This window comes from Gastrolobium bilobum, unplaced genomic scaffold (genome assembly GCF_033153095.1).
Source record: "Gastrolobium bilobum isolate Gb01-03AN ecotype WA unplaced genomic scaffold, APGP_CSIRO_Gbil_v1 utg2264, whole genome shotgun sequence".
NCBI lineage: Eukaryota > Viridiplantae > Streptophyta > Magnoliopsida > Fabales > Fabaceae > Gastrolobium > Gastrolobium bilobum.
This window is the reverse complement of record NW_026899254.1, coordinates 199,457-223,912: the sequence shown is the minus strand read 5'-3', so window position 1 is coordinate 223,912 and position 24,456 is coordinate 199,457. Positions and strand designations below refer to the sequence as shown.

General features: G+C 32.5%; 1 protein-coding gene across 3 annotated transcripts; it reads left to right on the top strand.

Annotated features, from left to right (window-relative positions):
- Positions 1–8,137: 8,137 nt before the first annotated feature.
- LOC133288779 (germin-like protein subfamily 1 member 7) lies at positions 8,138–9,299 on the top strand. 3 transcript variants are annotated; one of them, XM_061486593.1, is made up of 2 exons: positions 8,138–8,299; positions 8,591–9,299. In XM_061486593.1, exons 1-2 carry the CDS (start codon positions 8,185–8,187, stop codon positions 9,070–9,072), a joined length of 597 nt encoding a protein of 198 aa, XP_061342577.1. In that variant the 5' UTR covers positions 8,138–8,184; the 3' UTR covers positions 9,073–9,299. The 3 variants fall into 3 exon arrangements, with proteins under 3 accessions (XP_061342577.1, XP_061342576.1, XP_061342575.1); XM_061486592.1 differs by having other exon boundaries at positions 8,525–9,299; XM_061486591.1 differs by having other exon boundaries at positions 8,138–8,302; positions 8,525–9,299.
- The last annotated feature ends 15,157 nt before the right edge of the window (positions 9,300–24,456 follow it).

Genomic DNA, 24,456 nt, shown 5'->3' with positions numbered 1-24,456 from the left:
TGCAAATTAGGCTTGGCCCGAGGGCCTGCCAACAAGTTTTTATAACTAAATTAAAATTGCACTATTCTTCTTTTATAATTAAATTCCTAAATCTGATTTCAATTTTTGTAAATACAAATTTATAAAATTTTAAATACTAACTTCACAAATCCTTGCAAAAAAATTATTATTTCTTATTATTTTATAAATCTAATTGTAATAAATGAAAGTTCATCTCTGAGATAAAATATAAAAACCTAGACGCAACTATAAGAGCCTTTTTTTTGTGGATAAATATAAAAATCTATTACATGCTGATAGTTAGAGTGGCAAATTGGGCTCGGCCAGCAGGGCCGGCCCACCAACGTATTTGTAAAATTAAATTGAAATTTTACCTTCTTTTTTTATAATTAAATTCATAAATCTTATTTTAATTTTTGTAAATACAAATTTGTAAAATTTCAAATACGAACAACACAAATTCTTACAAAAAGTTTTTTTAACCGATATTATTCTTACAATTACAATCAACAAAATTAGTCATAATATCGAATTGTGAAGTAATACCAGCCAATTCTTTGGAAAGTAAAACAAATGAATTGAATATATATACTTAATACCAAAGTAAAATTACACTTATAGTTGTTATAAAATAAAAATAAAAATTACACTTATAGTTATATTTAATTTTTTAAAAATTATATGTGACTCTATAATATAAATCACATATAACTTATTATTTTTAAATATGAAAATCTATTACTTGCTGATATAAAATGTTGATAATTAGAGGTGGTAAAATGAGATCTAGAGGGCCAGCCCACCCTGCCCGCCAAATAGTAGAGTTCGCCTGCCAACACATATTTTTTTTTTATATTTACTGTATAACAAATTCGTCTTTTTGTGGCTGATCATCAGATTTATTGTTGTAAATATTTCAGAAACAAGCATCTAAACTAACCCTATTCAGATTAAATATGATGCATTAAATATATATTTATATATATATATATATATTAATTTTGTGAATAATTATTTATACTTATGCACTTAAGCAAATGAGTGGTCTTTTAATTTTATCACATTTAACTTCAACTATAAAATGTTTGTTATAATATTAAGAGGAAAAAGTTTCTGATGTTACTTTAGAGTTTAGACAACTTTGTCTAATGTTCATCAAAACGACATCATTTTGGGGTTGAAAAATTTAAAAATTAGAATGATTAAGACTATTATAACCCTGAAATAAATTAAAATTACAAAAATACCATGATTTCCGTCACAAAACGACGTCGTTTCGATGAACATTAGAAAACCTATTATATATGGTACAACTATAGAAAAAATAGATACATAGTAATCTAGACGTAAGTATAAGAACTTTTTTTGTGTGTAGATAAATACGAAAACCTATTATATGTTGATAGAAAATGTTGATAGTTGGAGGTGGCAAAATAAACCTGTCTTTGTATGGTTAAGATAATTAGATTTACTATTGTAAATATTTCAGAAACAAACATCTAAATAAAATGAACAATCATATTGTGATAAATAAAAGTGCATCTAAATAAAATAAACAATCAGCACAACATTTAACTTTTTTTCTTCATGTATATTAATTGATTTCATTTTGTAGCAAATTTTGTGTACGGTTGAACAATAAGACAGGATCATATTGAATAATAATGCAAAGGAGAAGGTTCATTGGTGGTTGTATTTGAAGAATGAATTATTGAGTACATAACTATATTTGTTTTGCATAGCAATCAATGTCTCTGAGTTGCAGATTTGTTTGTGATTGATATTTACAAGTTCTGTGTGAATGTTGTAGCCTTTTAAAGTTTAAAAATAGCATAAAATAGTCAGATAATTCTTTTTTATTTCACATAATTATCAAGTAACAAGTTTATTTTTTTTATTTTTTGTTCCTTCATGTTTATACCTCCACCATAGTACCGTTCAGAGCTTGATAGCAAGATGAAGGTGTTGATTTACCTGTGTGATGATTAACTAACGACGGCGACAACAATTCCGTTCTTTTCCCCTCGAGCATCGCACGGGCAATTCACTAGTACTTAATAGAAAGTAGCAACAATCCATCTAAATGCAAACAAATAATAAGGAACATGTACAGTATGATTATTTTTTTGTTTGACCTTTTTTTATTTTTTATCCTGGATATTTGTTTTTTTTTCTTTATTCTAATCAGTTATGTTATTTATTCTTATTCCTATTATTTTAAAAAAGAAAGACTTCTAAAATTAATCACAAAAATGATTAGTTGACCAATTTCAAAATTTGGGCAACTAAATCAAATAAACTCATTTAAAAGTAGGGAAAAAGTTTGTCCTTTTAAAGGACACAACCTTGCTTCCTTTTAGTTTTTGACACTATATCTTATCGGTAAGACATAGTTATAATATGAAAAATTGTTTTTTTTCTCTTTCCTCGGTCACTTCAGCTGACATGGAGAGAGAAAAAAGTAACTTTTAATGTTATAACTATGTTTTACCGGTAAGACATAATGTTAAAAACTAAAAGGTTATAATTTGTGTCATTTAAAAGAACACACATTTAACCCTTGAAAGTAACAATCATGAAAGCAAATGAATAACAGTTCTATATTTAGGGAATATGAAGATCCATTGAACTATTGTGTTTTGGGTTATTGCACACATAAAGAATAGTCAAAAATCTATTTCCCAAATGTGAGAACTTTCCATCATGTTTATGGCTGTTGCAAACAAAGGCGATGTTCTCCAACACGAGATATTGAAAATTTAAGGAATATAGATTATGAAAGAGTAGACGAAGGACAATGCTTATTATACATATAATTATTATATTTGTGTGTTTTCATATTCTTAGGACAATGTTTGGTTCATTACTTATTATGTTGTGGGAGAAAAATGAAATTCTTATGTTTGAAATGCTTACCGGAAAAGTTAATGCATTTTTATTTGTTTGCTTTGATTTATAATCAATGACAATTGTTCATTTGAATTTTCATTGTTATGTGATATGATTTAGTACATAATTTATATAACTATGCTAGAATTTATAGTAAATGTTTTTTTCTGATAAATTTGTGTAATTACGATAAATATTTTGATAATTTAATATGTCAAATTTTTTAGTATCAGTTAAATTTTTGAGCTGGCTCTCCCACTAGCAAAATGGTTGTTTTCCCCAGTTTTGTGTTAAGATTTTAACAGTGTAATAGCTCTATAAATATTGCATAAATGGTATCTCTTCAATGAATGAGAAGAAATATATATATAAGTGAGAAGATTTCTTCACTATAATCATTTTGCCGTTATGTGTGAAGCAAACATACTCAACTTATGTATGAGGTATGCTGTGTGCAGGGGAGTAAGATACTCCATAATGAGATATATACCACTGCAGCTAGTGGCGAACGTATTTGGTTGCAAACGTGTGCAAGTGCACACATAAATTTGGTCAAATATTTTTTTAATAAAGAAGAGATATATATTTAAAGGGGAAAAATGCATCATTTTAAATGACACATCTTATATCCTTTCACCCTCACAAAGAGATGAGACCCACATCTTTAAAACTTTTTTCACTCATTCTTTTTTTTTGTGATTTATCTCTTTCTCTCACTTAAAATGACACAACTTTGTGTCCTTTAGAATAATACACACTTTCCCCATATTTTAATTAATTAGGAATGTCACTCAAGAAACAATTTTAGTGATTGTATTGCCAGAAATACAAGCACAGGTACAAAGAAAGAAACACATCTTATTTACTGCTTATGTTTTAGTGATTCTATATCATTAAGTTGATTACTATTTTTTTATGTTAAGTCGGAGTTTTTTTTTAGGATTATATTCCTTATATTATATGAACGAAATTTTTTGTCATATTAAGAAAAAGACAAGTTATATAATATTAAAGAAAATGAGATGACATATTATTTAATTAATTGGTCTTGTCTTTTCTTAATATGACAAAAAATTTAGTTCATGTAACACGAGGAATATAAATCTCTTTTTGTTTATATTCTTTTATTTTTTAATGCATTTAAAATTTTGTATATTTTTTTTTTGGAGGCACTGCCCCCAAACTCCCTCCATTAAATATTTGGACTAAATATGCACACATAAATAAAATTTTCTGAGTTGCTACTGATTGCAGCCATGTTTGTCCAAACGGATAAAGATAAAATACTTTATATTTGGGCATTTATGATTTTCCAATTGTAAAAAGAAACATGGTCGAGAACAATTGCAATCCTTCTTTGGAATATTCCTAGTTTCTAAAACTAACTCGGACTCGCACATTTGAATTCGTTGTCATGAATATATTTTTTAATAATTTGTTACCTACTTTGCAACAACTCTCTTCCTTTCTGTACAAGTCCTAGTTTATCTTATGCGTTTACGTCACTTAGGGTATATTTGGTACACATTTAAATAAGATTTTATAGTACAAGATATGATAATATAAGATTTAATTGTATAAGATCTGATTAAATTTTAATACTATCTAATATTTGTCATAGTATTATATAATATAATATCATTCAATATTTAGTAATACATTGTATAATAATAAATAGGATAAAAATAAATATTTTTAACAAAAATATCCTTTAATAAAGAATTTATATAATTCTTCCAAATGTCATATGATATTAATTCTTATAAAAATCTATTGATTAGTGTGTCCAAAAAATATATTAATTTTTATAAAATTAAAAATCTGCAATATTTTTTTGGGAAAAATATTTCTCGAGTTACCGGAGATAAAATTATTTCCAGTGAGCTCAAAATAACGTCGTTATGGGGTTATAAGATTAAAAAAATTATAATAATAAAGACTAATATAACCCTGCAATATATTATAATTACAAAAATACCTTGACTTCTGCCCCAAAACGATATCGTTTTGGGCTCACCGAAAATCACTTATCTCCATTGACTGAAGGAATTCTTTACCCTATTTTTTTTATAAATATTAATATATTTTTTGGACACACTAATCAATAGATTTTATAAAAGTTAATATGATATGACATTTGGAAGAATTATTTAAATCTCTACCACAAAACTCAACATAGATAATATTCCATGCCAAATAGAGCTATAATAAATCTCAACATAAATATTGCATACATGGTATCTTATACAATACCATGCAAAATACTAAATACTGGATAATAAATCTCAACACAAAACTCCAGTATTGAGAATTGCACTGATCAACGATGTTAATCAAGGAAGCACGGACACTTGTAAAAACAGGAAGAGTCGGGTCCGACACGCTCCGACACGGGGACACGCTCCGACACGGTGTCGGTCACGCGGTTGACTTTTTCTGACACGTTGACCATTCCGACACGCGAATTTGACTGTGTCCGACACGGTCAAATGGCATTTTCGTAATTTTTTTTAAAAAAATTTATTTTTTAAAGTTTAAATATATTAATAAAGCTTCCACCTGATCATATCAATTTTATCTTTTGTCTTTTTTCCCCTTAAGTAGATAAGAGATCATCTCAGCATCATTGTTGTCAATTCCTATCACGCTCTTATTGTATCTTCTTCTCTCTGATCTCTCTCTAATATGATTTGATCTCTCTATCTGATATTATATCTCTCTCTCATCCCAGTTCTTATTTTTTTTATTAAAGCTTCCATCTTTATAACGTATTGATGGGTATTATTAATTTAGTTTCATTTTTTTTGTTAATTATTAAATATTAAATAAAATATACACTATATAAATTAAATATTATTTAATATTAAAACGTGTCCCAACGTGTCGAAATCCATAATTTTTTAGGATTGACGTGTCGGAGTGTCGTGTCGTGTCACGTGTCGCGTGTCGTATCGGTGCTACATAGATGTTAATACATCAGCCCCTACGACAGACCCAATTTTTTTTTATGTCTACACACTTAATGGTTAGGGGGGAGGGGTAGCGCCATAAAAAAAAAAAGTTTAAAGAAATTTTTAAATGCATTAAAATATAAAAAAATATAAACAAGAAAACAAAAGAAAACAATTCAAATATATCAAGCTTTGCTATTTCATGCATATCTCAATTTTTGTAAATGCTATTTTAAGCTAGAGGAAAATATTTTTACTTCCTCAACAAATATTACGGAACCGAATTCAATTCCTTAGAAAAAAAAGTCGACTCGTGGTCCCTATGAAATTCAAAATAATCCTATGTTAGTCATTTTGAGGGACTAACATAGATTTTCTTTGAATTTCAGAGGGACTACAATTTCGACTAACTGTGTCTATTTTGAATTTCAGAGGAACCAAAAGTCAACTTTTTTATTTTTAATTTTGAATTTCAGAGGAACCAAAAGTCAACTTTTTTATTCTTAAGGGATTAAAATGGGCCCTGCGATTTTTGTTGAGGACCCGAAATGTACTTTATACTTCAAGCTATCTCAAACAATTTCTTTTTTTGTGTCTGCACTTGCACAAATAGGCAACCATGTAGGTTCGCCAGTGATTAGCCTTTTATCAGGCCTAATATCACCCCTTAGGCCAGATATTACCCCTTGGGCTTGATTAAGTTATACTTTATTTTAATGTATTAAGAGATTATGCTGTATAAGTTTATACTATATGATGGTCATACCAAACAATTAAAAATATCATAATGTATAATATAAGATTATATTATCAAGCCTTATACATCACACCAAACAGGCTCTAAGTATCTATGTTGCACCGACATTTTAAAAAACTTGAAGTGTCGTGTTCAACACTTCCTGACACCTGACACTCTGACACACTCCAATATCTATAATATTTGAAATTTCATTACATATCATGAAAAAAATTGATCGATGATTTATCAAACTAATATAATAAAAATCAAAAACAGATATCGAATAAATCTCACTAGAGTATATAAGAGATTTTTAATTTGATATTATAATAGTAAATATTTATATATATATATATATATATATATATATATATATATATATATTGCAAAATCAATAGGTATCATAAATTTTATTTTATTTTATTTTAAGTTATTAAATATAATATATATGGTTTAAATTAAAAATATTATTTAATATTGAAATATGTTTTTATATTTTTTAAAGGGAAAAACATCTATCCTTTTAAAGTGATATAAGTTTATACCCTTTTAGATCTTAACCGTTGATTTCTGTCCATTAACGGTTATAATCTATTGGGCCAAACTTAATTGGCCAAATTTATTATTAATTAATTAATAATTTTAATCCAATAAATTATAACCGTTGATGAACGAAAATCAACGGTTAGAATCTAAAAAGATATAAGTTTATATCTTTTAAATGGAAAGATGTTATTCCTTTTTTAAATTAACGTACGGAAGAAGTCGTGTCGCGTGTTTACCATTATTACGTTATCTTCGCCTCGGACGCTCACGTGTTTGAAATACTTTGTTACTGTAAGACAACAAGTTAGCAATTTTTTTTTGGGAAAAGTGTGTATAATTTTGAAGGATGTAAAGTTGTGTCATTTTAAGAGAGAGAAAGAGATAGATAAAGGAGGAGAGAGTTGACAAAAAAAATAAAGTTGTGGGTCCCACCTCTTTGTGAGAGTGAAAGGATGTAAGTTGTGTAATTTAAATGTATAGACACTTTTCTCATTTTTTTTTATCGGATTGGGATCAGAGTCTTAGATGAAATGACAAATCTGAAATGGACTCTTCTCTCTGTGAATGTACACTAACGATGATTGTGAGATGAATCACAAATGAAAATCTAACCCATCTTTGACACGTTTCATTTTAAAAATGTCCATCTACCACTTAATTACCTTGGTGACGTCAAAACCGTACCATTTATAAGGAAAAAAAAATGAAACATCTAATATGTGGTATAAGTTGTAGCCAGGTCTGAAAAGTCTGAAAACTAACAACTCTAATCTTTAATACACCAATTACCATTATAGAAGTAATATTTCAATGACAAGTAGTGGGTGCAATACCGATTGTGCAAGGCAATAATGAAACCTACTCTTTTTGACAAACGCGAGTAGTCGCTAAAGAATGCTTCATCCATCAAATAGTTAATTGATTCCACAATTGATAAAACACATATCAATACTCCTTCCTATAAATACCAAGCTTCTCATGCAACAAAATTCAATTCTCCCAAGCAGTCACACACATATAGCTAGAGAGAGTCACTAGAGGGTAGTAAAGAGTGACAAAATGAAAGTTGTTTACTACCTCGTTGCCTTATTGGCTTTGGCATCCTCTGTTGCCTTTGCCTATGATCCTAGCCCCCTGCAAGACTTCTGTGTGGCAATCAATGATACCAAAACTGGTGGTATATATATATATATATATATACATTCTTACATAAATTTTATAGCTCGAATTTTAAGTTTCGGATAAGTTATATTTACAAATTATACTATGTACTACTCATAGTACATTTTGTAAATAAAAAATTTATAAATATAATCATGCTCTTCTTTAGGTTACATCAAGTCAAGAATTAATCATGATAAATTTCTTTGTGATTTGTTTTCTTCTTTCTAATTTACAGTATTCGTGAATGGAAAATTCTGCAAAGATCCTAAACTTGCCAAAGCCGAAGATTTCTTCTTTTCAGGACTGGGACCTGGGAACACATCAAATCCACTTGGCTCAAAAGTGTCTCCAGTCACTGTGAATGAAATATTAGGACTCAACACACTTGGTATATCCTTGGCACGCATAGATTTTGCACCAAAGGGTCTAAACCCTCCTCACACTCACCCTCGAGGCACAGAGATCCTCGTTGTTGTGGAAGGTACTCTTCATGTTGGATTTGTCGAGTCCAATCCCAATAATCGTCTTTTCACCAAAGTGCTGAATAAGGGTGATGTATTTGTGTTCCCCATTGGTCTCATTCACTTCCAGCAAAACGTGGGTTATGGTAATGCTATTGCCATTGCTGGCCTTAGTAGCCAAAACCCAGGAGTTATTACGATTGCAAATGCTGTGTTTGGATCTAAACCACCTATCTCTCCAGAAGTTCTCACCAAAGCTTTTCAGGTGGACAAAAACATAATCGACTATCTTGAGAAGCAGTTTTGGTACAACAATAGTTAATTCAAGAACAGAACATGAATCATCATATCATCGTGCTTGGACCTTGGATAAATAATTTTCTCAAATTTGCCTCATGAGGTCGATTCTCTCAAAGTGATTAATACTATAATAAATAAAATGCATGTCGGTATTATATGTAACTGGTGTAATTGTTCTGTGTGGATTTCTTTTTTTTTTTTATACATGTTCTGTACTGTGGATTTTAACTTGGTTTGATATATCAATGTTGCAACTTTAATAAACAATATTGTACCTGTCTCTCTTGCCCATAATAATTTGTTAACAAGATAGTGAAAAATGGAAATGGATTCTTTCATATATGTTTAAAAAAAAAATGGCATGGTAACGTGGAATAATCATAACCATATAAAGATGAATCAACAGTTATGATTTAGTAACTATTTATTTTTGGACATACACACCCCTACATGGATATGGGCCCAACCTATATTTGAACCTAATTAAGTGTGTCTATCTTAAGTACTCTCACTAAGCAAGAAAGCCTCAATTATTCATTGGGAGTAGATCCTTTCATGTTGAAAAAGACATGATATCGTCATAAGACAATCATAACCATGCAAAGATGGAACAATGTTAATAAAGAAAAGAGAGAGAAAATATTAAAATAAATAGTTACTAAATTATAATCATTGATTCACTTTTGCGTGGTTATGATTATTTTTTTAAACATGAGAGAATATAGGGGAAAAAACACAAATATTACTATGAACTTTTAAATTTGGATTAAAAAAGGCCTTTTAACGTTTCAAAACATATGGATAAACCCTACTACCGATTATATAAATTATAGGCATTCATTAATATACGTAATAATTGTTAATCCATTTGTATTAATTTTTTTTTTTTAAATGTCCTTTCAATATAATTTAGTTCAAATTTAAATAATATTTTTATTTTATGGATATAGATAATTAATAAAATTATTCTACTAAAAAAAATTAAAAAATATTATGTGTATTATTTAACACATGCAAATGTGTATAACAGGATTTGAGAGGGGCCTTAAATATTTGTCTGGTTAACATGCCTAATCAGGAACAGCTTCAACTAGTCTAATGATGTTACTGTTACGGAATCAACTATATACGCATTTTGGATGCATTTTCTTCCTCGGCAAAACATGCTGATTATTTAACAACAAGAATGTTTGTCTTTTTAATTGGCATAACTTATATTGTTTTACTCTCATAAAGAACTAGGATTTACACCTTTATTTTTTTGTTCACTTTCTCTCCTTCATATTTTGTCTCTTTTTTTCACTTAAAATGATACAATTTTACATCCTTTAAAATAATACATACTTTTTCGTTATTTAATTAGTTTATACAAAGGAAACTGAGGCATTTTATGGGGAGGTAAGTTAAATGATTTGATATCATTCATTCAAAATCATATATTGAGGAAGATTTTTAACGCCATTTGTTTATGCTGCTTTAACAAGGACGACAAATTACATCAATATATGTCACTCGAAAATATTAGATTAAAATATATTTATTTAAAATAACTAATTCTATATTTTTATAAAACATGTGTTATTTTTTTTAAAAAATAAAATTTATTTTTATTGACTTTTCACCAATTTTAAATTTAAATTTATTTTTTAAATTTTTAAAAAAAATTATGGGATGTGAAATGTTTACTAATACATAAATAATGAGACAGGATATACTTACCACAAAAAAGTTTACTACATTTACAATCAATTTAATCATCGTTAATTTTCGTCAATCTAACAGTTATAATTTATTGGAGATTAATAATTAATTAATAAATACGACCCAATAATTTTTAATAGATTATAACCGTTAGATTGACCGAAATCAACAATGATTAAGTTGGTTATAAAAGTGATAAACTTTTTTGGTGGTAAATATATATTTCCCCTACATTACATAATAACATTAATAACATCTAAGTATTAGTGAATATTTACTAATAGCTAATTAATCCCTTTAATATCATGAATGAACTTGGACATGCATTGAGGAGTCTTGTATTAATTTTAGTCAGCAATTAAATTCTGGGCATACGACACCACGAACAAACTAAGTGGGTTACAGCTAGGGGTGTAAATGGGCTGGGCTGGGCTTTGGCCATCCTGGCCCAAGCCTACGTCAAAAAAAATTTAGCCTATCTGGCCTACTGGCCTATTAAAGACTTTATTTGTAGGCCAAGCCCGGCCCATTTTCAAAAATAAGAAAGCCTGACATGGCCTACATGCCTTGTAGGCCTCCCGCTATATATACTAAGCAAAAAAAATAATTGTATAGAGCAAAGAAAGTTCCAATCATGAATGCACTAGTACTTCTCATAAGAAAAAAATGACAAACAAGAAAGAGTCAACATAATACCTCAGCTCTAGAATGTATATCATAGAGGAATAGAGTCAAAGAAATGGGAAAAATAAGAAAAATACAATTACTAGATGCTGAAATAAAGTCTACAAGAGAATGTCATTCATCTAAAAATCTTTAAACCACCATCAAGACAAGGGAAAGAAGAGTATTATTGAAAGATCTTCATCAGTAACATCATAATCCAGCAAGGTACTCATTGTTCCATGGTATTAAGTTGCAACAGCATGTAGAATTTGGAGACATTAGACAAGTTTTCCTTTCATAAAATAAAATAGCACAAAAAGTAAGAGATATTGGTATTTGGCACTTTGTGTCTTTGCCACATAAAATAAATATTATTTTATTTTAATAAATTAAATAGGCCAGCCTACAAGGCTGTAGGTCGGGCTTGACAAAATTGGCCTATGGCTTATTTATTAAAAAAGCTATTTTATAAGCCTAAGCCTACTCTACTTTTCTGAAAGGCTAGGCCTGGGCTGGGCTCAATGTAGGCCGGGCCGTAGGCTGGGCTGGGCCAGCCTGGCCCATTTACACCCCTAGTTACAGCATTTGATAATAAAATTTCAAAGAGGCTACTCATCGAGTAAATTAGTGAAATGAGTACATTTTCATTATTAAATTACACGAAAATGATCCTAATTTAAAATTATATAAATTTCACTAAAAATGATCCTAATTCCAATTCTTCTTCTTATATAAAGTTCACTATTTTGTTACTCGTTTTCAAAGATTAAAATGGCACTTTCTTCAGTCTAAACAAGTGAAGCTAGCACATTGATAAGCATGAAATACTATTGTTAGTAGAGAAGCGGAATTTCCAAACTTTGTTCCTCTAGTATCAAGAAACACGCTTCGGATTTTGGTATGTCTTTTGAAACACAACTATTTCAATAATTGATTTTTTTTTTTTTAAACTATTGCACACAGTTTTATCGTTGCAAAACAGCCTTATTTCAATAACTTATTTTTTTTAATATACATTTTTAGGTAAAAAAAAATTTTCCCAAAAATATATCAGTTTCAGTTACGCAAAATGCCACCCCTGAATTAGGCTTACAATTTTTTTAAGAGGGAAAGTGTTGAGTATGACTCATACTTCGCATATTGATGATGACCCTTGTTGTTTCCAGACCCGTAGAAGCTAGGTACTATAGTGGACCTTTGATTTATTGTAACTTTTCTTTTCTTTTTTCGTAGTTTGGGCTTGGGCCCATGTATAGCTGTTGTTAGACTTTTCTAATCATATTTATATTCTCCTTGTAAACCGAGTGACTTGTAACGAGTGACAGTGATGTGAATATAGTACAGACAAACTGAACGTAGCCTACATTGGGTGAACCAGGATAAATTTCGGTTTCAAAATTCTCTCTTCTCTTTCTCTTTTATTTTTCAATTTCTGTGTAATTGTCGATTTCCAACATTTGGCATCAAGAGCTTTGGTTTTGCGACCGGGGTTCCTATGGTAAATTGGGGTTTCAGGATTTGGGATTTTTCTTGGTATAGAGAAAACTGCGAAATTGATCTGGAAAGGATGTCGACTGGCCAATCACGGATTGAGGTTGAAAAGTTTGAAGGAAAAATGGTTCGAGTTATGGAAATTGAAGGTGGAGGCTTTGCTCGTTGACAGGGACATATGGTACGTGATCGAAGATGAAAAGCCATTACTATAATTATTAGAGTCTTATAATAATTATAAAGGTCAATTATGGAATTATTTCCTAATTTTACATAATTAATTAATTAACTTTGGAATCATGTGATTAAGGGCTTATGGCTTGGTGAGAAGCCTTAAGACGTAAAACGTAATGAAAAGACGTTGTCTTTATGTTGTATACTTGTAAAGTATGATTGTTGATGTATTGTTGGTCCATAACAGATTGTGAATCTACTGTGTTTGGACTTTGAGCTGTGGACTCTTGGCTTTGGGTGTTAGCTTGCAAGGTAAGCTTTCGTGTCCTCGGTTTAGCCATGTTGTGGTTCCACCATGTCCCATGGGGGTATGGTTATATGCATGCTGTGTTACATGCTTTTGATATATGAAATGTTGTTGAGCTTTATGTGTTAATGGCTTTTAATATGCATGTGTTGTTCCATCTTGACGGTAAGCCTGAGTATGTGGCGTCATACAAGACGGCGATCCGAGGTGGATGCAAGTAGCATCTTGCACTATTTGTGGGTATTAGACGTATATAAATCCTGCATTTCTCTGGCCAGTAGAATAGAATTGACACACATGACATGATTATCTGCTGCATTGCACTATTTTAGAACTGATGATGATAAACTGCTTTTGAACTTATATTGCACATGTAAGTGAGCTTGGGGTGGAAGATCCTTGAGGACCCCTTGCCTTACTGAGATTTCTTGTTTAGAGATCTCACCCCACGTTTGGAGAATGCTTATTTCAGGTTCAGATAGTATGGTGACTAATGCCTCTGGCGGTAGGAGGTCAGAGCTTAGCTGATTATGATATTTATGCTGTATTGCTGACATGATTGGATTGGATGCTGTTTTTGTTTTCTGCTCTTTATGTTTTGAGTTGAGACTTATGTTGGGCTTTGTTGCCTTATTTGGGTGAGCATGAGAGTTGTCCATGCCACTATGTTGTTAGTACTTTTGAGTCAAGTTGTATAAACTGCTAGTTGGTCCGGTCTACGTGTTGTAGTTCCGTGACTAGAGACATACATGATGTTATTTTAATTAATGAGGTATTTCAGTTAGCTGTTTTATTAATTGATTAATAAGCAAGTTGGTAATGATAATGACATCATAATTGAAAAGAAAAATATATTCCGCAATTTTTAATTAAGCGCAGCTTAATACGATAGTATGATAACATTACTGGATATATACAGGGTGTTACAATTGGTACCAACAAAAACTGTAGGTGACGAAACTTTAGAGGAAGGCGAGTCGAAGGAGTTGAAGACATGGATCAGAGACGATTGAAAGGCATGAAGCTTGATCTGGTTATGCATGGCAGATAACGTTTTCGTGAACGTAACTTCTGAGAAGACCGCAAAGGATCTCTTGACAAAGCTGGGAAGCCTGTAACATCCTCATCTCGAGACGGTTCTATTAACATACATATGATACTAAGACATGCATCAGCGAAAGACTAAACTTGCAAACTTACATTAGCTTACGAAAATACGAGCTAACTTGTTTCTTCTGTTTCTTTAATTCGTTTCACATGACATATAACATGCATAACTTTCTTCTAATTTATTTTTCATTGACGGAGACAAAAATCGGACAGCGTAACAACTATAAAATGGACAAATAAGGATTTAGAAATCCCACTCTCAAGGTTTCCTGATAAATAATTCATATAGTCTATAAATTCAGAAGTATCAGATATCCCATCAAGGATCAAATACTCATCCATGGGCTCATGCATAAATTGACTCTGGGCCACTAAGTCTAATAGCATGCATAAATCCACACATACATATGTCTGAATACTACATCATCATATAACCATGCCCGAATACACAAAATGTAAATGCATCAAGAATGAAGACATGTACATAACATATACAGGCCATATACAAAGTAACGGATCAGACATCCTGATCCAAAAATAATGAAATACGAAAACAACATAAATGTCCTCCAAAAATTCGGTCCGTCACAGAACCTCTAGCCACGGGTCGTGTCCCTTCCCCGTGAGGGCTCACCGGGAATCTGTACACCTGAAATGATATTCCCAAATGGGGTAAGATAACAAATATCAATAAGCTTCAGGTTTATGGAGAATTCTCCATACCTTGAAACCACTCCTGCATGAAAGACAGATACAGAGCATACAAGGAATCATATAAACAAATATCATAACTGAACAGAACATATACACATATCTTATCAGAGGTGGACGCAGTCATTCCCAAGGGAGGACCCCAAGCGAAAATCAACGCACGTGTTCCCGAGGGAGGACCCCAAGCGGAACAAAAATATATCAGAGGTGTACAGTCAGTCCCGAGGGAGGACCCCAAGCAGACATCAACGTACATAGAATCAATGGCCAAAGATCATTACAGAAATCACATCAGAACAAAACATATCATATTATCATATAGCTCTATATGAATGCATCTATACAAAGCATCAAATACAATCATACAATCCAACCATGGTGGAGCACACAAGTAGAAAAAGACTCCTTAAACATAGAGCTTACTTCTTGGAGGTTTTACAATATTCTCACTTGTTGCACAATTCACTTATCTTGCTCCAAAAGAATCCAAATGTTCGCAATCCCTAGGCACACCTAGAGAAGGAATTCAACACAAAACTCAATATAATGATATAATGCCATGTAAATATACAAGACACATTTTATTGTTTACTTTCTTTTCTTATCAATTCTTATGTCAATATTATGCCATTCATACAAGTAATAACCAATTTTCTTTTTACTTAACCATATTAGACCATGGGTGGATGGCTCTTTGTTCAACAAATTCCCACATAATTCCACACATTTCCCTAGTCTTAGGATAGTCTCAAAAGGCCTTCAAAACACTCATTACTCCTCTTAGCACCTTAAAGCCTATTTTCTCAATTTAAGGCAGAGTGCCCATTACAAAGGAGCTATAAGATTTCTCTTGTCTAGTGCCTAAACCCAAACTTAGCCACCTATATAAATTATTTTACGCATAAAAGTGTTCCCACTTTGCAAAACAGCATCCGAACGTATATCTCCTTTGAAAATAGCCAAGACTCATTTTAAGGCCATATAAAGGATCTACCTTATTTTCTTTTTTATTTCACCAAAGCGAAGGTCCATACACCTTAGAATAATATTCCAAGCATAAAAGTGTGCTCGCTTTGCGAAACAGTAACTCCTAGCACATACCTCCTTTGGAAATGTCCTTAATCACATATAAGGCCCAAAGAAGGAACTTATTCATTTTTCTTTTTATCTAACCCAACCAAAGGTTAATAGGCACATAAAGGAAATCTTTTTTCTTTTTATCTAACATCTAATCATATAGTCCTTAGACCGTATAAGTGCTCACTAGCATAAAGAAGCACTCTTAAAACATACTTCCTTTGTAAATGGCTAATAGGCACATAAAGGAAATCATGTCAATTTCATGATTCAAATGCTTTAGTCCATCAAATTCAAGCTTATCACACACCTTTAATCCAAGATTTATTTACATATTCATGATTTTCCAAGGTTCCACAATTTTAAGCACATAGGCCTCAAAGTGGCATTTTCACAATCAAGGAATTCTTTAACCATTTAACTCCTACATTCTCTTATACATACATACATATATTCCAAAGCCTACACACATGTTCAAACTTTAATTTGCATTTCAAACCCCTAATTAGACCCTAAAGGCCGAAACCTAATTAGAGATGTTCACAAGGGATTTTTCTTCATACATTCAATTGTTCACTAATCCACAACATGCTCACACTTTACACCTTCGCAAAGTGTAGAATTTTATTTTTACACAACCCACCCTAAATTACACACTATGGCTGAAATATGGGGAAGGCAACACAATGGGATTTTTCCAACTTTACACTCATTCACGTGCTCCTCTAACATTACAACATCATATTCATCAAAAAAAATCCCCACACAAATTCAAATTTAAACTTAACAATTTCCCACCAATTTATGCTCATAATTTTCAAAACTTAAATCATGAAACTCAAACCATAATAATAGAGATTTTCTACCTCCAATCTCTTCTATAAGGTCTAAGAGGCAAAACTCAAGCTTGGCTCCAACAAAATCCACAATTTCTTTTCTTTGTGAATAGTGCCACAAATTGTAGAGGAGGAAGAACTCTTCACACAAGCAATTTCAGCCCAAAGCAAGTAGTGAAATGGATTCCTTGGATGATTTACTATCGAATTCGTGTGATACACTTTTGCATTTGGTTGATTGTGGAGGGAGAAATCAAGAAAAGAAATTTTGAAAACCTAAACCCTTTTGCAGATGGAGCTCGGGCATGGAGAGAGAGAGAGAAGGAAGAAAAATTGAAATGAATAGTGTCTTCTAAGTCACTTAAGGCTTATATGCACATGTGACTTTTTAACGGGTAATTTTCTCTCACTTAATTTACACCATATACTCTTATACTTATCAAAATAACATTTTTTTTGTCCTAAAATGACTTGTTTGGCATGTATTGTATTTTTTTCTCATTTTTGAGTTCTATCGGTTGCTACACAACAGTGCAGAATACCCGGCAGAAGACACTATTCATGACCTAGTCATGATTACAGTCAAAATACTCGAAATCACGTTTTGAATCTAATTATGACATTTAAATCCTTAAATTAAATCTCTAATTTAAGATTTACCAGTTTGGGTCATTATAAAACCTCTATCAAATCAAGTCACTCGTGAACAAGTTGTTCCTGCGAAGGAAGCTATATAATTTGCAGATGAGCGAAGGTGATTTTTTCTTTGCTCATTTAAATTAATACTGCGTGTGCGCAACTTTCATCTATAGATATAAATCTAGATGAGGAAGATAAAGCTTGCACCTAGTTGTGTTCACTTCCCAACTCTTGGGAGCACATTATTGTGTTAATTGGTACTGGTGTTAATGAATTATCGTTCGAGACAGTTGTTTCTGCCTTATTGTCTGAGGAGATGAGAAGGGTAGGTTCTGAAGGTACCAACAACGAGGCTCTGGTTGTTAGAGGAAGAAGTGGTGACAAATCAAAGTCTGATCACTGAGGGAGATCGATGGGACAGTCAAAGTCCCGTGATAAATCTAAAGAAGGTGTTGGAGATGCAAACAGGTTGGACATCTGAGGAGGAATTACAGAAATAAAAGCGTAGGTCTTCTTGGGAAGCAGGATGATGTACCATTTTTTGGTTCTAGTACAAAGAAGGATGACAGAGATAGTGCAGGAGACCTGTACATGGTGTTCGACAGTCATAGCGACTGCAAAGACTAGATCATTGACACTGGAGTATCGTTCCATATGGAACTTCATAGGGAGTGGTTCTGCACCTATAAATCATATTCTGGAGGATACGTCAGAATAAGAGATGACACATCTCATGCTATTGTGGGGCGTGAAAAGGTAAAACTAAAAATGAATGATGAAACAGTCAAGAATTTGCCGGACGTGATGCATATTCCAGGGCTTACCAGAAATCTAATCTCTATTGGAAGTATGACAAATGCAGGTATTAATTTCAGCAGTGATAAATGTTCTTGCAAGCTGACTCGAGGAGCTTTGATGATTGCAAGAGGAAAGCGCCATGGTAAATTGTGAAAATTGTTGGGCAGCACAATGTTTAGTGGTGAAAGCTATATAACTGAACAAGCAGAGGAGGACACTGCTATGTTATGGCATAAGAGGCTGGGGCATATTGGAGGAAAAGATCTGAAAACTTTGACAACAAAGAAGCTGATGGATGGAATTTTGAGCTGATCTATGGGGTTTGGATTTTGTGAGCATTGCCTGCAAGGGAAGTAAAATCGGGTATCTTTTGATTCCATAAGAGGAAGAGTTAAGGCCTAAGGGAATTCTGGACCTGATACAGCAGAGACGTTGGGTTCAGGGAATCTAACCCAAATGAGATTTTTTGGAAAGCTCCTGAAAAGCCACAGACTATGGAGTTAGATGTGGCTATGAAAGAGGATGCAATAAACTCATAGGTTGGAGTGGAAAGTTCAAATTCTGAAACTGAGGCTAAATTTGAAGCACCAATAGTGATAAGGTCCACAAGCGAAAGAAGACCATCTAAGAGGTGTACACCTGAAAACTGAATTCTCTGTGCTAGTGATAATTGTTGTGCCCTGAATATTACAGGTGATGATCAAATTACTGTAAGACAAGCTAGGAACTCGAAGGATGCCAAACAGTGGAAGGAAGCAGTGAAAGATGAGATGAAGTCTCTGGTGAAAAATCAAACTTGGAGTTTAGAAAAACTATCTGCAGACCAAAAGGCGATTGGATGCAAGTGGGTGTTTAAGAAAAAAGTTGGTGCCAATGGGGAGAATGAGCGCTACAAGGCTCGGTTGGTTGTAAAGGAATATTAACAGACATAAGGGGTTGATTACGGTGAGGTGTTTTCACCTATTACAAAGTTAAATTCCATAAGGATGGTTTTGTCTGTAGCAGTGCATATGACCTAAAGGTGGAGAAGCTGAATGTGAAGACGACTTTCCTTTATAGTGATTAGGAGGAGGTTATTTACATGAAACAATCAGAGGGGTTCATAGTAAGAGGCAAAAAAGAGCTAGTATGCAAACTGAATAAATCTCTGTATGCCTTGAAGTAGTTCCCCAAGATGTGGTATATGAAGTTCGACATTTATGTTGTGAAACTTGGCTTTGACCGCTGTGATGCTGATCATTGTATTTATGTGAAAAGTTAGAAGGTGAATTTGTTATCTAACTTTGTATGTTGATGACATGTTACTCGTTGGAAGCAGTTTGAAGACGATCAGCACTGTGAAAGGACTGCTGGCAAAATAGTTTGAAATTAAAGATCTAGGCGCTGCAAATATGATATTAGGTATGCAGATTAAATGGGAGTGTGAAAAAGGAAGATCATGGTTGATTCAACGAAAGTACATAAAGGATGTTTTGAAGAAATTCAAGATAACTGAAAGCAAACTTGTGTTGACTCCCATGTCTACTGGTTCTAAGCTATCGGCTGACCAGTGTCCCAAGATTAAAGAAGAAGAAGAAAAGATGGCATCAGTTCCTTATGCTAGTGCAATTGGGAGTCTGATGTATGTAATGATTTGTACTCGTCTAGATATTGCCCAAGCAATAGGAGCATTGAGCAAGTATATGTCCAAGCTAGGAAAGGAGCATTGGACGACGGTGAAACGTGTGTTCTGCTATCTTCGTGGTACGTCTGACCTTGGGTTATGCTACAAAGGCGTGAAGGGCTCAAGGGGACATGGATTATTAGAGTTTGAATGCTTTGTGAATGCTGATTGCGGAGGTGACATTGGTAGTAAAGGTCTGCAAGTGGATATATTGTTTCCTCATTTGGCAAAGCTATCAGTTGGATGAGTAAGAGGCAGATCACTATTTCTTTATCTGCTACAGATGCTGAGTACATGGCCTTAACACATCCTGTCAAGGAAACTATTTGGTTGCGGAGGTTGTGCAAAGAGCTTGGCTTTGCACAAGGAGATATGATCGTTGGGTGTGATAGTCATAGCGCCATTTTCTTGGCTAAGAACCTAGGTTTCCATGCGAGGACCAAACATATTGGCATACAGTACCATTTCATCAGAGAGAAGATTGAAGACAAGGTTGTATTGCTGGATAAGGTTGACACAAAGGTCAACAGTGCTAATTTTCTGACCAAGGTAGTGACTTCAGAGAAGTTTGAATGGAGTATAGCTACATTGGGATTGAAGAAACATGCGAAGCATTCACTAAGTGGGAGAATATTGGGTATGACTCATACCTCGTATGTTGATGAGGGCTCATAGAGGCTAGGTACTGTTGCAGGCATCTGATTTAATGAAATTTTTCTTTTTTTTAGTAGTTTGGGCTTGGGCCCATGTATAGAAACTGTTAGGATTTTCTAATCCTATTTATATTCTCCTTATAAATCGAGTGACTTGTAACAAATGACGGTAAGGTAAATATAGTACAGACAAGCTAGACGTAGCCTACATGAACCATGGTAAATCGCTGTGTCAAAATTCTCTCTTCTCTTTCTCTTTTATTTTTCGATTTGTGTATGATTGTCGATTTTCAATAAAGAGCACTATGTGAAGCTACTGCAAGCTGTGTAGCCTATCATATGATGTACATGGCCCGAATCTTCGCCCAGATTTGGTTCATCTTTTATTCGGACCCCAACCTTTATTCAGATATATGGGCCAAACCTTCAATACTTTATATATGAATTTGAATTTCCATACTCCCCTAAAATTATGCAAAATATGCACACCATGTTTGTCCAACTCCCCATTGGTTAAGATATTAAAAGTGGATATTGAATTCTTACTGTTTTAATAAAAGGGAAATGTTAAGGTATGGTTGCTCTATGTTGAGATTTCAACAGCATAACATTTTTGGAAATATTGTATAGAAGGTATCTCTTAAATGAATAGAAATATATATAAGTGGGAAGATTTTCTCACCATTCACTATGTGTGAAGCAAATACCAAGCTCTTATGTATACCTATTTTGGAAGAAAATAGGAGATTTGAGTTAACTGAAGGAAATAGGGGATTTGAGTTCAACTGAGGGAATCCTGCCTCAAACACACAAACAAGTGCACAAAGTATTTATTCTTCTCTGATGATCTTTATTCCCATATTTTAAGGTATAAATAGATAATACTAGCCAACCATAAAATTAACTATCCACTAATATTAATTAGACTCCACTAATAACTATCATATATCCTTTAGCAAAGTTAAAAATTCAAATAACAAAACAAACAAAACAACTTACCACAACGTAAACAAACCAATAATTCTAAAAATAATAGTGGGTAGTTATTTTGTTTGTTTTGTTATTTGAATTTTTAACTTTGCTAAAGGATAGGCGATAGTTATTAGTGGAGTCTAATTAATATTAGTGGATAGTTATTTTTATGGTTAGTTTCATCGACGGACCTACACTTGCGCCTTTGTTCGCAAGTGCAGACATAAATTTGTGGAGAAATTTTTTTTAACAGTTGCTCGTGCACCTGTTATCACCTGATCATGCATCTCAAGTTCTCAACCTCCATGGCATCAGAAACTTATATAAGCTTCCCAATTAGGGCACCACACTGTTCTTCAAACTCCTTCACCATGCCACCGCACGACCACACTTCTCTAAGCTCCTCATGCGGTGGCGCACCACCAGCTCCGCTGCAATGTGGCTCCCACCACCACCTTCCCCCTTACAAGGCGAAAAACTTAGTCACTCACTGAAAAAACAAAAACCTCTTAAAGTCACAAATTTTTGGTTTAGTTGAGCAAATCCCAAGAAGCAAATCTTAATCAAAAACCTCGTCTTTAGAAGCTGCAAGAATCGTATTCAAGTAGCCATGGTCAATATAAGACACTAAGACAGAGAAAGCAAAGAGAGGGAAGAAAAATTAAAAAAATAAATAAATAAAAAAATAATAAAAAAATACTATTGTAGTGGATGTTTGGTGATGATTTAATTGGGAGTATATTTAGATTAGTTTAATCTGTATTAAAAAAATAATCGTTACTAAACATACATTATTTATTTTCAAGGAACGAATAATCAAAGAATGTTTTTGAAATTGTTTTATTGTAATAGTTTAGTTCACTATTGACTACTATTTTTTTATGTTAAGTTGAAGTTTTCTTTTCTTTTTCTTATTTATATTCTTTTACTTTTAATGTATTTAAAATTTTCTTTAAAAAATATTTTTCGAGGACACTGCCCCTAACTTCCGCCACTAAATATGCGGACATAAATCAAATCATTTGGGTTTGCCACTGGTTAGTTTGTATTGTCTATTTAAACTTTGAAATATTAAAAAAAAAATCATAAAAAAAGAACAAATTCTTTGTGCACTTTTTTGTGTACCTGAGACAAGGTTCCTTCCATCGAATTCAAATCCTCTATTTTTTTCTAAAATAAATGTACGTGATAGAAGCAAATACACTAACCTTAGGTATGAGATATGTTGTGCAAGGGAGTAAGATCCTCCGTAATGAGAAATTTTAAGAGTCTTTTTTTTTTTTTTTTTGTGGTACATAAATTTTAAGAGTCTTAATGTGGGCTTGGCCAATGCCCAATGTAACTGCTGCCTGGTGGGAAGAGATCTGTATCCCTGCCGCCATGTTTGTCCAAACGGATAAAGATAAAATACTTTATATTTGGGCATTTATGATTTTGCAATAGTAAAAAGAAACATGGTCCGGAACAATTGCAATCCTTCTTTGGAATATTCCTAGTTTCTAAAACTAAATCGGACTCGTACACTTGAAGTCGTTGTCATGAATATTTTTTTAATAATTTATTACCTACTTTGCAACAACTCTCTTCTTTTCAGTACATGTCCTCCATAAATCTAATATCTTTTGTGGGGTGGCAATCCTTCATTTACGTCACTTATTATACCATTGTTATGTTATCTTCGGACAGTCACGTGTTTGAAATACTTCATCAGTGTATGAGAAAAGTTAAGGAAGCAGCATTTTTTTTTATCGGATTGGGATCAGAGTTTTACTTGACATGACAAATTTGAAATTGATTCTGTTATAAAATAATATAAATTATTAAAAAGGTCATTATCTAATTTTGAGTTAAAATAATTCTTTATATGATATCAGAGTAAGCGACCACAACATCACGAGTGCCATTCTCATCATCTTCACTTTTTGGTGGAATTAATTTTTTTTTTGAATGTGTTAGAAAATAATATAAACTATTAAAAGGTTATCACCCAACATCTTAAGGTTTTGAGTTAAATTGGTTCAAATTGGCGACGATATATAACCAACTCGTAAAATTATAACTCCTAATACAACACAATCAGCTCCTATTAAAACATAATCAGCTCCTATTAAATTCAAAATTCAAATAACCTCCGATATCCTTTTCTACGTGAATGAACACTAACGATGTTTGTGAGTTGAATCTTAAATGAAAATTTAGCCCATCTTTGACACGCTTCATTTTAAAAATTTCCATCTTCCACTTAACTTGGTGATGTCAAAACCGTAACATTTATAAGGAAAAAAATGAAACATTTAATATGTGGTATTAGTTGTAGAAGTACTTGGTAAATTTTAGCCGCCAGGTCTGAAAACTAACAACTCTAATCTTTAATACACCAATTACCATTATAGAAGTAATATTTCAATGACAAGTAGTGGGTGCAATACCGATTGTGCAAGGCAATAATGAAACCTACTCTTTTTGACAAACGCGAGTAGTCGCTAAAGAATGCTTCATCCATCAAATAGTTAATTGATTCCACAATTGATAAAACACATATCAATACTCCTTCCTATAAATACCAAGCTTCTCATGCAACAAAATTCAATTCTCCCAAGCAGTCACA